The sequence below is a fragment of the Mytilus californianus genome, unplaced genomic scaffold (assembly GCF_021869535.1).
Source record: "Mytilus californianus isolate M0D057914Y unplaced genomic scaffold, xbMytCali1.0.p SCAF_8, whole genome shotgun sequence".
Taxonomy (NCBI): domain Eukaryota; kingdom Metazoa; phylum Mollusca; class Bivalvia; order Mytilida; family Mytilidae; genus Mytilus; species Mytilus californianus.
The window spans coordinates 67647030-67662177 of NW_026262734.1; the positions used below are offsets into that span (position 1 = coordinate 67647030).

At 33.9% G+C, this 15148-nt stretch overlaps 1 protein-coding gene across 3 annotated transcripts in view; it reads right to left on the minus strand.

Moving 5' to 3' along the window:
• LOC127712310 (solute carrier family 13 member 2-like) overlaps positions 1 to 15148 on the minus strand; it is a 48079-nt gene that overhangs the window by 22222 nt on the left and 10709 nt on the right. For all 3 annotated transcript variants that reach the window (XM_052218679.1, XM_052218681.1, XM_052218680.1), the window contains exons 2-4: positions 2064 to 2213; positions 1182 to 1297; positions 407 to 552 (exon numbers count right to left, since the gene is read on the minus strand). In XM_052218679.1, the coding sequence (XP_052074639.1) occupies positions 407 to 552; positions 1182 to 1297; positions 2064 to 2213 (412 nt within the window). The remainder of the gene's footprint in view (positions 1 to 406; positions 553 to 1181; positions 1298 to 2063; positions 2214 to 15148) is intronic.

Sequence of the window (15148 nt, forward strand, 5' to 3'; positions counted from 1 at the left end):
CACATACACGAATTTATTATGATATCAAAAATGAACAAAACATGCTGTCATACTTTTTCCAAAGATGTCTTAGCATTAATATATAAATTATAAATAACATGTAACTATACCATAAACATGTACCTAACTAACACTACCTTTTATGGGCGGACAAATAATGTATAAAAGACATTTCGTTTTCGACGCAGATATCTGCAGAACAATGCGCAATAAAACAAACAGCAGTCGAGTTAAATGAGACAATACCATGGCCATGATACTACACAAAAACACGAGATTGACCATCGCAAAACCTAACAAATAACCGGGATGCACTCATTTGCTCCGAAACAATAAACAGTACCTGAATATCATTAGAATATATACAAAAATTAGTATGTAAGAAGGCGCAAGACTACGTGCATACCTTTAGCTCCTTCCAACCTTATTTTGTTGGCCTCTTTTATCTGAGTCATAACTGCTTGGATGATGGGAATCATCATAGATGTCGCTGCTGTATTACTGATCCACATGGACAGAAACCATGTTGGTAACATCAGTCCTAACATTAACCTGAACCAAAATTAAAAAAAGGCAAAGGTAAAAGTAAATGAAATATAAATTATGTTAATAATTAATACTATCTAAACACCTTGGAGATTCACATATTCCCTGTGGATATTGGGAAGATTTCTTCTTTGAACGCAATCTGCGTGACTGTCGTGAACAATGACGTGAGGGATACGTACTTGTAAGTACTTTTAAAAAGCAAACTGCTTCTAGAATAAAATTGAGAATGGAAACGGGGAATGTGTCAAAGAGACAACAACCCGACCAAAGAGCAGAAAACAGCCCAAGGCCACCAATGGGAATTCAACACAGCGAGAAAATCCCGCACCCGGAGGCAGGCTTCAGCTGGCCCCTAAATAAAAATATGTACTAGTTCAGAGAAAATGGACGTCACACTTAACTCCGAAACATATAGATGAACCAAAAACACATTTTAAAGTATCTTATATTTCATTTCATTGTTATCCTGTTTCCACAATTGTTTTTAAAACCCTCTTACCATGTTCTCCCTACTACGCATTCGTCGATTGTTTATACTAGTATTTGACGTTATAGAAAATCACACCGGATTTGTAATGCATGTTTACCTTCCTTTTTAGTCCTGTAATACTACACGAAAAACATTTACTTACATATTTGGATTCGATCCCAATACAGATATTATACCCATGGCTATTCTCGTGTGTAATCCTACTTCCTCTACAGCAACAGCAACTACAAGACCTCCCAAGAACAATACAGTCGTGTCCTAAAACATTCAAATCCCTAATTCATTTTAAGTGTATAGTATTTTCAAAATATTTTTAGTCGCTTACCAATCTAAACAAGTAAAACCAAAAAGAATATAACACAAAAATTTAAAAAGAAATTACATACTAAAACTCCTGGCTTTCTTGAATGGGTTAAACCTTGTCCAGTCAGTTTTCGTGAGACTTCTATTTTTTTCACTGTATACAGAAATGTAAACTGTCTGTATCTATAGACATATTCAATACGTCACCGGCATATTTCATGTCATTTTAAAAATATTTGACTTATCGAAAGTGACTGATACTCTCCACTAAAATGGGTTATTTCTGTTTGCAGAAACCGCAAAAAGAGAACCAGTGTTAAGCTGATTAATCTATCTAAATTATAATGATAAAGGAATGCTATATATGCCTTCCTTTTTAAGTTGACCTTAGAAGGTTTTTTGTCTTTCTGTGATGGTCCCTTTTGACCATATATGGCCCTGAAGTATTTATACATCCTTTTTATTGGTTTTGAGGTACCACGATAAGGTAAAATATTTGTAATCCGGAAAACTGTTTCGAATGCACCAAATATAAAGTGTTATTATCATTTTTATTAAGTTGTGTAATCGTTGTTTTATTCATGGTAGTCATTCAGTAAAAACACTACTAATATGTATATTAAGTGAGATTATTTGCATAACATTATTCTTTAATATGTTGAAAAACAAAACTAAACTAACCAATATGCATTATAAACAATAAATACTAATTTGAACTTACATTAATGTATTTCGAACAAATAGTCCTTGCTGTGGAGACACCCAACAAAGGGAAGATAACCGTAGGAAGCAATGCTGTAACCGGTATGGGTAAAGCCTCTGTTAGCCACAGGGTAGCCATAACTATCAAACCGTAGGCACATTTTGTCTCCTGATTGAAAAAAAAGAATGAAATTAATTATAAGAATGAAAGAAGAAAAAAAATAATGGCTTCTCAATTATCACTCATAGATATAATTTCGGCCCTCATAACACTGACTATATTGAGTCGATTAAATTTAAAGGTCATGATATTTCAATACATTAAATATTCTTCTGTTGGAGGTCTTTAATCGTAGTTTTTGGTTTTAAATGGTTGTTAGGTAGCTGTCTCATGGACGTAAACCAGACATATTTTATTTATAGGTATAAAATGTATGTTGAAATATAACTTTTTTTACGTTTTTGCTTTGTTTTCTGTGTTGTACTCATTTATTTTCAAACAGATGTAAGAACGATGTTGAATTAGACAATTTATATGTGGAAGTCGGGAACACTATGGTACTTCAATGAGAACAGTTTTTACAAAGTCGTCTTTAAAAACATATATCGATAAAATATTATCAGTATTGGAGCAAGTCTATTCCAGGAACCTTTTGCAGAGTAGTGATAATTGTAAACCGTATAAAAATTCTCAAAACACTTTTCCAGCCCAGAGGCAGAAGTAAAGACACTTATTCTGACGAAAGTCTTCGTAACGATAGATGAAACTATTAAAAAATAAGAATCCAGCAAACATCTCTCTAGCGACAAACTTTGCATGTATGTGATAATAGCATGTATTCTGTTTTGACGTTTAATTAAGATAGAACAATAAATAAAGATAGTGAGTCAGATGTATAATAAGATACATTGACCTAAGCACCCTTTGTAACTGTTGTTTTTTGCGATTCTTATAATATCAACGTAATTAATGACAGGCTTATGTCTCAGAAGTCATTGATCAGAACAGCTCAGTTGCGTACATTACTGTCACTGAGGTAGCATAAACAGTTATAAATCAACGACAAAACGTTCTTGTCATACTTTCTCATTAATCCAGGTTCAAATGTTATGTATGATATGCGCAAAAAAAAAAGAGAGAAGAAGAACTTTAGATGCTTTATCTTTCAGAAAAAAAGTTCATACAAAACCACACAGTGTATTTCATTTAAATGCTATAACAACCCGTTTTCAGAATGAATTTTATTGGAATATCAATCAATTAACTATTATGGTGTTATGTATGCATTTGCTACTGTGTACCATCTTTTTAATTTTAAAGCTACCTTGTTAATTGTAATTTTGATTTTATATTTTATTATAGGAAAATTAAGTCTTCATACAAATACCAATATCTGAATATTAATATACATGTACAGGTATAAACATATAAAGAGAATGTGGTATGATTGCCAATGAGATAACATAATACAATGTATCCACCAAACACCAAAGGACAACTACATTTCAACGCACTAACTTCAACAATGGGCAAATAAAGTACGGGAAAAACAACTTCAATGACACCAGGCTTATAATTTAGTACGGGCGTTTTGATTACACAACACGTAAACGACTTAAAAGGGCCCTGGGTCGAAAATGTTAAACAAATCAAGAAAGAAAACCAACGGAATGATTTATACTCAAACCAGTTACGAAAACAGTTATGGTTGACACCAACCAGGTCTTTTAAGTGTTTATTGTTTTGAGTGAATATTTAAATCATCAAATATGATTTTATAAATCTATTGTGGAAAAGCACTAAATAACACACCATTTTTCAACCAAAGAAAAACGTTCTTATCATTATCAAATCCTGTGATTTCTCCAAAATTTGATTTGTGCATTTATATTAAATGAAAGAACAGAGTTCCAAATGTTTGATCATCACTTATTTTCGAAAGTGTCAAAAACATTGCTGATATAAACCTATGATATAAGATAAAATTCTGGCAATAATTGTACACACGAGAACGCGGACTATGCAATTTTCCATATAATCAATATTTCCAAGGGCCTAACTCTTTCAAAAATAATTGATCAGCACTGATTTTTGAACTCTTCAAAGACGTTGATGATATCAACCTTTCTATGTTGTAATGCTACACTACTGTTTCAAGTTATGGTGAAGGTTGGCGCCTGTTACAGCCGATTTCATTGAGTGTGTAGGCAAAGGTAATATATTTGGTTAGCGTGCTTGTAAGCTGAACCTTGAAGTCATTATTAGGTCAGGTATACTACCCTCCTTTCCAAGTAGCCTAGTCCAACAGACACATAAATTGGTTATCTGTCGGACTAGTCTACTCTATAAGGAGGATAGTTTACCTAACCTAATAATGACTTCACGGTTCAGCTGATGTGGTTCATAAGTGTTTTTCGTTTCTCGTTTTTTATATAGATTACACCGTTGGTTTTCCTGTTTGAATTGTTTTACACTAGTCATTTTGGGGCCCTTTATAGCTTGCTGTTCGGTGTGAGCCAAGGCTCCGTGTTGAAGGCCGTACTTTGACCTATAATTGTTTACTTTTTACACATTGTGACTTGGATGGAGAGTTGTCTCATTGGCACTCATACCATATCTTCTTATTTCTGTAATATAAATTTCATAAAAATCTGGCAAAAATTGTACAAATTAGAGCGCTGATCAGGCAATTTTCCATATAATTAATATTTCCAAGGGGCATAAATCTTTAAGAGATTATTGATTGTCACTGATTTTTGAAATTATCAAAGTCATTGCTAATATAAACCTATGATTTAAGTTTCATAAAATTCTGGCACGAATTGTATACATGAGAGCGCTAGCAATGCAATTTTCCATATATTCAATGCTTCCAAGGGACATAACTATTTTAAAAATAATTGATCGACTGATTTTCGAACTCGTCAAAGACATTGCTGATATAAGCCTATGATATAAGTTTCATAAAAATCTGGCAAGAATTGAACACATGAGAGCGCTAGCGATGCAATTTTCCATGTAACTTATGTTTCCAAGGGGCATAACTCTTTTAAAAATAATTGATCGGCACTGATTTTCGAACTCGTCCAAGACATTGCTTATATTAACCTATGATATAAGTTTCATAAAAATCTGGCAAGAATTGTACAAATGAGAGCGCTAACGATGCAATTTTCAATATAAGTAATGTTTCCAAGGAAAATAACTCTTTTAAAAATTAATGATAAGCACTGATTTTCGACCTTGTCCAAGACATTGTTGATATAAACCTATGCTATAAGTTTTATAAAAAAACTGGCAAGAATTGTACACGTGAGCGCGCTAACAAGACCGGACGGACGGACGCACAGACGGACGGACGCCCGGTGTTTCTATGTCCCCCTCAACGCGTTGCGCGGTGCACAAAAAAGAAAGTAATACCATAAAACAAAGGACAGACAAAAACAGAAAAAAAGACGAACAAACTACAATCAACAAAACATTACACAGAAAAGTCAGGATTGAGCAACGTTAAAAAGTCTCCGAATGACTGGGTATGATTCGGCTGCTCTGGAATTAATTGAACGGTTTCTTCTTCACAAGTGGCGTCCGTCGTGTTTAGTTTGTTGAGTTTTAAATTCGTTTAAGGTCAAATTAAAGTAAAGGGGTCATGTCACAGATCTTTATAAGACAGTGTACACAGCTTTGACAATGTTAGACGTCAACTAAAAATCGAAAACACGATGCATTTATCTTTTTTTATTTTCTTATATATATATATATAATTGAATGATTTTTTTAAAGGTACATGTACTATCGGTGTAAAACGTTCCGCAATTAATTTCAAACCATCAAATCTCAAAAACCAATCCATATATATATATATCAATTGAACGGTTTCTGCTTCACTAGTGGCGCCCGTCGTGTTTAGCGAAATATTGCGTGAATATATAAAATATAACAAATATTTTTATAACACTCATTAACGTGTTAAAGTTACATTCTTAGGCATTTATATAATTTAATTTAGTAACTGCATCAGTTTATTTTCAAACTGATCCACGCCTACATAGATTGAATGTTTTGAATGTTGATTGTTTTTATTTTTAGACACTATATACTATTTTCTCAGGCAACAAGCATTACACATCTCATTTTGTGTAATCCGTTCATATCTATTTCCTCGCAAGATCATTGAAAAATAAAACATATTTCAACAAATTGAGAAGTTTAACAAAAAAGAATATACAACTTGAACATCATGCTTCACATCTTAAATCGTACATAGATAATAACACAATACCAAAAGGTTTAAATATTAAATTGACACCTCAAACACCGGGTGTAAAAGTCCACCAGGTTTATGAAACGTTGGGACGATATTTTATTCAATTGTTCTTTCCGACTTCTTCAACTTTTACTACCCCTTTCTATCTACGGTTACAGACAAATTAATTCAGAAATAAATGAAACGTTTTTAAAAACACCACTGTCTGTTACTACTAAAGACATGGAAATAATTCAGAGAAGACTATACGATATCTAAAGAATAGAAAAACAATATTTCAAAGCCAAACAGAATACGAAATTTAAACGAGGCCGTTTTTGAAGAAAATCAAACTTTAACAGAGAATAAATTAAAACCACCGAGAAAAAGACGTTTTAAAAAACAGAAACACTCATTCCAAAATAATTTCGTTGTAAATCTGTCATCAATAGAACTAACTGCATCTGAAGAAAAAAAATGAGTAAAGGCCTTAATTTCTGTCTAGTACCAGCTACCGTGAATAATTTACAACTGAAGACAGATGTAAAAGAATTTGCCAGGCGTCTTCGTTTGAAAGAACATTTTAATAGACAACAGAAGAAAAATTTAAAAGAAGCCGGAATAAATGAATCTGTATATGATAGTGATGAATGAGACATATGCATCCCCAAATTTAAAAAGAAAAGTACATGAAATCCACCTAAAAGCAAACACGGTAATTTGGAATAATTTATAACCATCAGTTAAAGCTGAAGTCAGCTCTTCAATCAGTGATAAACAAGTACGGAATATTTGAAAGTCAGAAAGCCAAGCCATGATAAACTTAAAAGACCGTGACAACATTGTTATCAAACAAGCAGATAAAGGAAGTGCCGTTGTTGTGATAACCAAGGCGGACTACACCGAAGAAGGGAATCGTCAGCTGTCTATGATCTAATACTAAATTTTATAAAGAGTTAATATCATGTGATCCAACTAAATGAATCAGCAAAAAAATAAATGACATCCTCTCAGAAATGAATAAAGATAAACAAATTGATGACGACACGTCCGACTATCTACGCCAAGATGAAACTTGCACAGTCAGTCGATTTTATTTACTTCCAAAACTCAATAAAGAAGGGATTCCAGGGAGACCTATAGTATCAGCTAATGGCCATTCTACCAAAAAAGTTTCAGAATTCGTTGATTACCACCTTAGACCACTGCCATCTCACATTTCAAGATACAACTGACTGTATGAAGAAAATGAATTCCTTAAGTCCCTTACCTAAGAAAACAACTTTTGGTTTCGATGAATGTGTGTTTTTTATACACTAATATTCCGAAAATGAATACATTTTAACCGCGTGTGAAAAAGTATGGAACATTCGAAAGGATAAACATCGCCCAACTGACTGTCTAGTTCAGTTACTTAAGCTAGAACTTGAAAATAACAACTTTATTTTCAACGACCAGCACTTTTTACAGATTGACGGTACTAGTATGGGAAAAAAATGGCACCTTCTTTTGCCAACATTTTTATGGGGGATCTTGAAGAACGCATTCTTTTGAGTGTGCCATACAAACCCTTGTCTTGGCTCCGTTTTATTGATGATATTGACATGAAATGGAACGATACTGCAGAACATCTACAAGATTTTTTAGAACATTGTAGCAAGTTCCATCATTCAATAAAATTTACATCTGAATTTTCAAGAGAGAAAATTGCGTTTCTCGACACCACTTCATTTGTAAAAAACGAGGTCATGACAACTGATCTTCACACAAAGAAAACTGACAAACACTGCTCCAGGAGCATTCCTTACAGCCAAGCCATCAGACTAAATCGAATTTGCTCCTCGGAATCCAAACTCAACTACCGTTTGGGACAACTCAGAAAACATGTTAAATCAACAGGATACAAAAACAAAAATATCACATAAGCTTTCAGTAAAACCCAAGAAAAAGATCGAAAGATCCTTATGGAAAACGAAGATAAGACGACCCGCACAAATTGAATTCCGTTTGTTGTCACTTTTCATCCCGATTTGACAAATATCTCATCTACTGTCCGCAAGCACTGGCGTCTAATTGAAAATGACTCTTCATTAAAAGAAATTTTACCATCACCTCCTGTTATTGCTTATCGCAAAAAGACCTAAAAATCTCAAAGACATACTTGATAAATTTAAGTAAAAAAAAAAAAAAAAAACACCTCTAAAATCGGGTGTTATAAACAATGCCGTTGAAGCAATTGTAAGTGCCTTTAAGTCGCGAACTCTTAAAACTCTTTCACAAGCACAGTAACAAAACAGCGGTACAACAACTATGTAACATCTATGTAAAACGGAAAATAGTATTTATATTCTTACGTGTGGAACTTGCAAACTGCAATATGTTGGCGAAACAGAAACTAAATTTAACATCAGACTTAATAATCATCGGCCATTTATACCAAAGGAAGAAACTGCCCAATCACGAGACACCTCTTAAGAACAGGACATGCTTTTGAAAATATCACCTTTCAAATAATAGAGGTCAACCACAATTAGGACACCCAAAGTAGAAAACAGAGAGAGAGATTTTGGATGCATCAGCTACGTACTCTTGAACCTGATGGACTGAATGAGAGAGATGAAAAACAGTTTTATTTTACACCAAAGGAATAAATCTTGAACTTCATACTACTTAACTTACACAATTATTTGTTTTGATTTAAAAATCGCAATGTACAATAAGCTGCAAAAATATATTTAAAGGAAATGTACGATAAGCGGCAAAAATTTCTCCACAGCATCCAATTTTTACCTGGATGGCTACACGCGCCTGATGAAGCTAATTTGTTTAGCGAAATATTGCGTGAATATATAAAATAGAACAACTATTTTTATATCACTCATTAGTGTGTTAAAATTACATTCTTAGTCATTTATATACATATTCCCGAACATCCGGGTATTTTACTACAGAGTTATTTCCCTTTATATTGGTGTTACTAGGAGCGGTGAAGCGATACATCCACAACATTTATTGCGCATTTCTGGTAATATAAAGAACCGACAACATGCCCAAAACATACTGTGCAGTTGGTTGTCAAAACCACAGCATGATGTTAAAGTCTTTATCGTTCCATAAATTCCCGAAAGACAAAGAACGCTTATATTTGTGGTTGACTGCATTGAAAAGAGACCGACCAGACGGTACACATAAGATTCCTACCAAAAACTCCGTTGTTTGTAATGCACATTTTATTTTTGGTACTGTTCATCAGTTTGTGTAATCACGGGTATTAATTTTTGTCAGGGGGGTTGCTATACAGATATAGGAAGATTTGGTATGAGTGCCAATGAGACAACTCTCCATCCAAGTTACAATTTATAAAAGTAAACCATTATAGGTCAAGGTACGGCCTTCAACACGGAGCATTGGCTCACACCGATATTTTAATTAAACTAATTCAAAGGTAAGTATCATGATTATACTGTGTCTTAACATCAGGATATGAAAAAAATATTTATCAATAAACTGTGATATCAGAACCTTGTTTGAACAAATCCAACAAAAAACACCTTTAAAAAATTGAAATAAGCTTAGAAACAGTTCAAATGAATTTTATTATATTTGCAAAAAATTACATGTGTATACTAATGAATAATAAAAGAACAGACTTCCAATGTCCCCCGCGTTGCACATATTTTCCTTATAATTAATGTTTCCAAGGGGCTTAACTCATTTAAAAATAACTGATCCGCACTCATTTTCGAACTCGTCCAAGACATTGCTGATATAAACCTACGATATAAGTTTCATAAAAATATGGCAAGAACTGCACATCTGAGAGCGCTAATAAGACCGGACGGACACATAGACAGATGGACAAACGGACGGACGGACAGACGGACGGACGGACGGAAGCCCGGTATTTCCATGTCTCCTGCAACGCGTTTCGCGGGGGACAAAAATGAACAATGCTTTATGATTTTAAAAAAAGGAATCAACCTCAATTAGTCACTATATTAAAGATGATTTGCTTTTTGTAATGCCTAATTTTTTTAACAATAACTTAGTTTTAAGTCAGGCTGGTTCCTTTCCTTACACCAGTAACTTTTTGAGAAATAAAATTGTTTGCCTACCTATTGTCTTAAAGTTGAAGCAAAGGTATTATTTTGTAGGCATAAGTCATGTCGTGATTGTTTTATTGTATATTAGTATATTTTTGGCTCTGTAATGTTATATCACATGGCATTTAACTTGACACATATTTTGTTAGTGTTCTTATAGAAAAACAATCAAGTGATCAAACTCACCCAGATTATGTGCCAACATTGTTTACATACAACAATCATCTAAGCTCAAAGAAACAACAACAACAGAAACTTCAGAGGCACTCAAATGCATTGGAAAGGAAGTATGAAACAACCCCCATTGTAAATCAGGTGTCCGAGTGTAAGAGACAGATTCTATCTCCGAAAGAGCTTTTCCCAGAAAATGAAGAAAACATGCAACCAATTTACATATCAGAACCAATTTATACTACAAAAACACATGGCTTCAACAAACCAACTGAACAATCAGAGCGTGAAATGTTCTTCAAAGAAATCAGCAGTTTACGCGATGAAAAGGACAATCTTCTGATGGAAAACCAAAGTTTACATGATCAGATAGTGAAAACTCGGTTAAGCGCAGCATGTGTAGAAAACAATGACCATAAATGTAAATATTTCACTGGACTCTCTTGTTTCTAAGTGTGAATACTTATTTGTCACAATTATTGACAAGGGCTCCTCTCACAAACAGATTACACTTAGAGATCTATTGTTTACAACTTTGATTAAGCTACGGTTAGAATACCATTTGAATTTATTGCTCATCACAGAGGTATTGCATTATCAACAATAAATGACATTTTCTGGCGCTGGATAAATTTTATGCCTGCAAAACTAGATTTCCTCATTCACTGGGCAGACAAACACCAGGTATTTTCAAGGCTAAATATCCAAGTCTTACAGCAATTGTGAACTGTTTTGAAATTTTTATTGAACGACCAAAAAACCTACAGGCAAGAGCTAAAGCATATTAGAATTATAAAAAACATAGCACTGTAAAGTTTTTCATAGCATGTAGCCCATTGGGAGTTGTTACTTTTCTGTCAAATGCATGGGGTGATAGAGTGTCCGATAATGAACTTGTGCACTCTTGTGGTTTTATTCATCGTTAATACCATCACCCGGGTGAAAAGATTCTTGCAGATAGAGGCTTCCTACTTTAAGATGACTTTGCAACAGAGTGCTCAGCTGAACTTCTTGTACCAGCCTTTACAAAAAGTAAAAAACAATTACCTGCAAAAGACGTTGATACTTCAAGAAAGCTTGTAAGTTTTCGAATTCATATTGAAAGAGCCATTGGACTAATGAAGAATCGTTATACTATATTGAATGGGACTTTAAATATTGTTTAAGTGAAATCTTTGAACGATGAAGTTGAAGCACCTTTTTTTACATCAATTGACAAAATTGTTAGAGTGTGTGCATCCCTAACAAATCTTGGTGATGGAATTGTATACTCAGAGAACTAAAACTTTTGACTCTGAAATGAAGATATTTTATAACCATGATAACAACTCAACTTGATTCAAACATAATTTATAAACTTAAAACTCATCAGTATATTCATTTTTGCATTATACATATTACATCAATTATGTAACATTAGTTTTAAAAAATGAATCTTTCAAGTACAAATTGCTGTTTTTCATTTTCTAAGATCACTTCAAGTCAACAGGTACATTTTAACATATATCTTTTTTGAAATTCAAACACCTTTTTGTATTTCTAAAAACTCTTATAATTGTTCAACAATTTAAAGACATGTGGTATAGTTGTCATTAAGACAACTATCAACCAAAGTTCAAATGAAGTGGATGTAAACAATTATAGGCAACCGTACGGCCTTCACCAATGAAAATATCCATACCGTATACTAGTAGTCGGCTATAAAAGTCCCCGACGTGAAAAATATGACACAATTCAATTGAGAAAACTAACTGCCTAATTTATAACAAAACAATTTACAAAAAACAAATACAACAGACATGAACAAGCGACAACCAATGAACTACCTGACTTGGGACAGGCACATAAACAATGTGGCGGGGTTAAACATGTTTGTAAGCGCTCAACCCTTAAGGCAAACATATTTTACATCAATATATTTGCCAGTAAACATTTCAGATACATGTACACGTAGCAAGCAATAATCAATGTTAAAATAACAATAACAGTTTCAGAGTGAGAAATAAACTGGATAGAATTTATTGATCGATTGTCGGTTGCTGAATGTCCAATGGCAAATAGTTCATAAAATTGAGAATGGAAATGGGGAATGTGTCAAAGAGACAACAACCCGACCATAGAACAGACAACAGCAGAAGGTCACCAACAGGTCTTCAATGCAGCGAGAAATTCCCACACCCGGAGGCGTCCTTCAGCTGGCCCCTAAACAAATATATATACTAGTTCAGTGATAATGAACGCCATACTAAACTCCAAATTGTACACAAGAAACTAAAATTAAAAATAATACAAGACTAACAAAGGCTAGAGGCTCCTGACTTGGGACAGGTGCAAAAATGCGGCGGGGTTAAACATGTTTATGAGATCTCAACCCTCCCCCTATACCTCTAGCCAATGTAGAAAAGTAAACGCATAACAATACGCACATTAAAATTCAGTTCAAGAGAAGTCCGAGTCTGATGTCAGAAGATGTAACCAAAGAAAATAAACAAAATGACAATAATACATAAATAACAACAGACTACTAGCAGTTAACTGACATGCCAGCTCCAGACTTCAATTAAACTGATTGAAAGATTATGTCTTCATCATATGAATATCAGGCACAATCCTTCCCGTTAGGGGTTTAGTATCATACCATCATAACATATATGAGAAGAACATAACCCGTGTCATGCCAACAACTGGTTTTTAAATAAATGTGTTTAGTGCCGATGCAAAGACCCTATAAGTGAATCAATATTAACGCCATGCATACTCGGGACGATGATAGAATTAAAAATGTCTACACATTTCACAGTCATAAATATTAAACAAGAAACTAGTTCAGAACTATCAGCAACTATGAAAGATATAAAAAAAAATGTTAAAATTGATAACCAATGAACACAATTTCCTATTGTTTTTTTTTCACAAAAGGAGCAGTACCAGGTATACTTTGGCACCCTTTTCATCTTGATGCAATCCAGATGAAACTACTTGTTTTTACAGTTCTGGTTGTCACAACCTATCATATTACCATCTTCAGGCGTCTGACATATACAAAATAGTTCATCATTTGATGTAGGCTTTTCTGTTGGTGCTGAAATCTTTCTCGTGAGAAGTTCAGGTACAATTACATTAATGGAAAAAGAATTTGATTTCTCTAGCATTGTTTTGATAAATATATTGTCTTTTGTTACATTGCTGACAACGTGAATTTTTCACCTCATACCACAAAAAGGAAGAATTGATGTTGTGAACATACATTTGCAGCTGAACCTGGCTGTAGTACTGGCTGAGTTTTTTTCAGTTCATGTTTGATTGTAAGACAGGCATTGGGATCAGCCAGAAACTCGGGAAGTAAATTTGAGCGATATTTGTATGGACATTTCACTTCCACTACACTACTTCCATGGCAGTCACATGTTGCTATTCCATCTGCGCTGACACTAATAAATGGATAATTTAGTCAATCAGAAAACCTGTTTTCTGTTCACAAAAGTTTTGATGATCAGTACGCATAACCTGTTTAAACTCTTTAAGGGAACTCTCCTCATGTTCACGTGCCCATATAACTGCTGGTACATTCAATGGTTTTGGTGCTGGGTCACAAATTTTCTTCAACGGAGATTTTGAAGGGTTTTCAAGTGTTGTGTGTAGTACACTGTGCACTGTTGATGAAGTAATGCAGCCTACACGTTGGTCAAACCAAGTCATAGAGCTGCTCTGGGATGTTGTGCAGTCATAAATATACCTTGACACTTCATATGATCTTGTCATAGAATCAGCAATACCCTTACATTTAACATATAATTCATCTATTGTAAGCTTGATATTGTCCGGATGATACACGTTATGGAGTGCTGCTGGCATTTTAGGGGTATTAACTGTTGTGGTTATCCAATGAAAGTCAGGTGAGTAATAAATAAAGGCAACAGTAGCACACCGGTGTTCAAAAGCCACAAATCGATTGAAAGAAAACAAATCCGGGTTACAAACCAAAACCATTAAATGTGCTTAGAACTACTGGTTTTGTTGTACACCCTTTTAGTGAGTCTTATAGTTGCTGTTTGTGATCATCAATTGCTGGTGTAAACTTCCTGATACGATGCCTATTACGAGACTTGGCATTTGAAACAGTTTTTGCTTTATAGAACTTTATTCTAGAAATTGGATCATGTAAAACTTTCTTCACAAAATCAGCATTCAATTTACATGGTTCTTCAGTGCATGCTTTCCTTGTGTAACCAAGTCTGTCTGCTGCTTCAATTTTAAATAGAAGTGCTGCGACATGGGAACATACCTCTGATAACCTGATAAACAAAAACCATTGAAATATTAAATTATTCAATTTACGGGGAGATATTGCTATTCAAATTTATGATTATTTTTAAGTTCATTTCCTCATAATTGCACATTTATACCTAGAGAGGTTGGTGGCATACTTACAAAACAAATTATACAAATGCAGAAAACAGAAAATAGATATTATTTCAAATGTTAACATGATAATAAATTGAGTTCTAAATTCTGGTAAATTGAATAAATGAAATATTTCTCGCTGAACTGATACATTTATGTATTTATCAAGCCGTCAACAT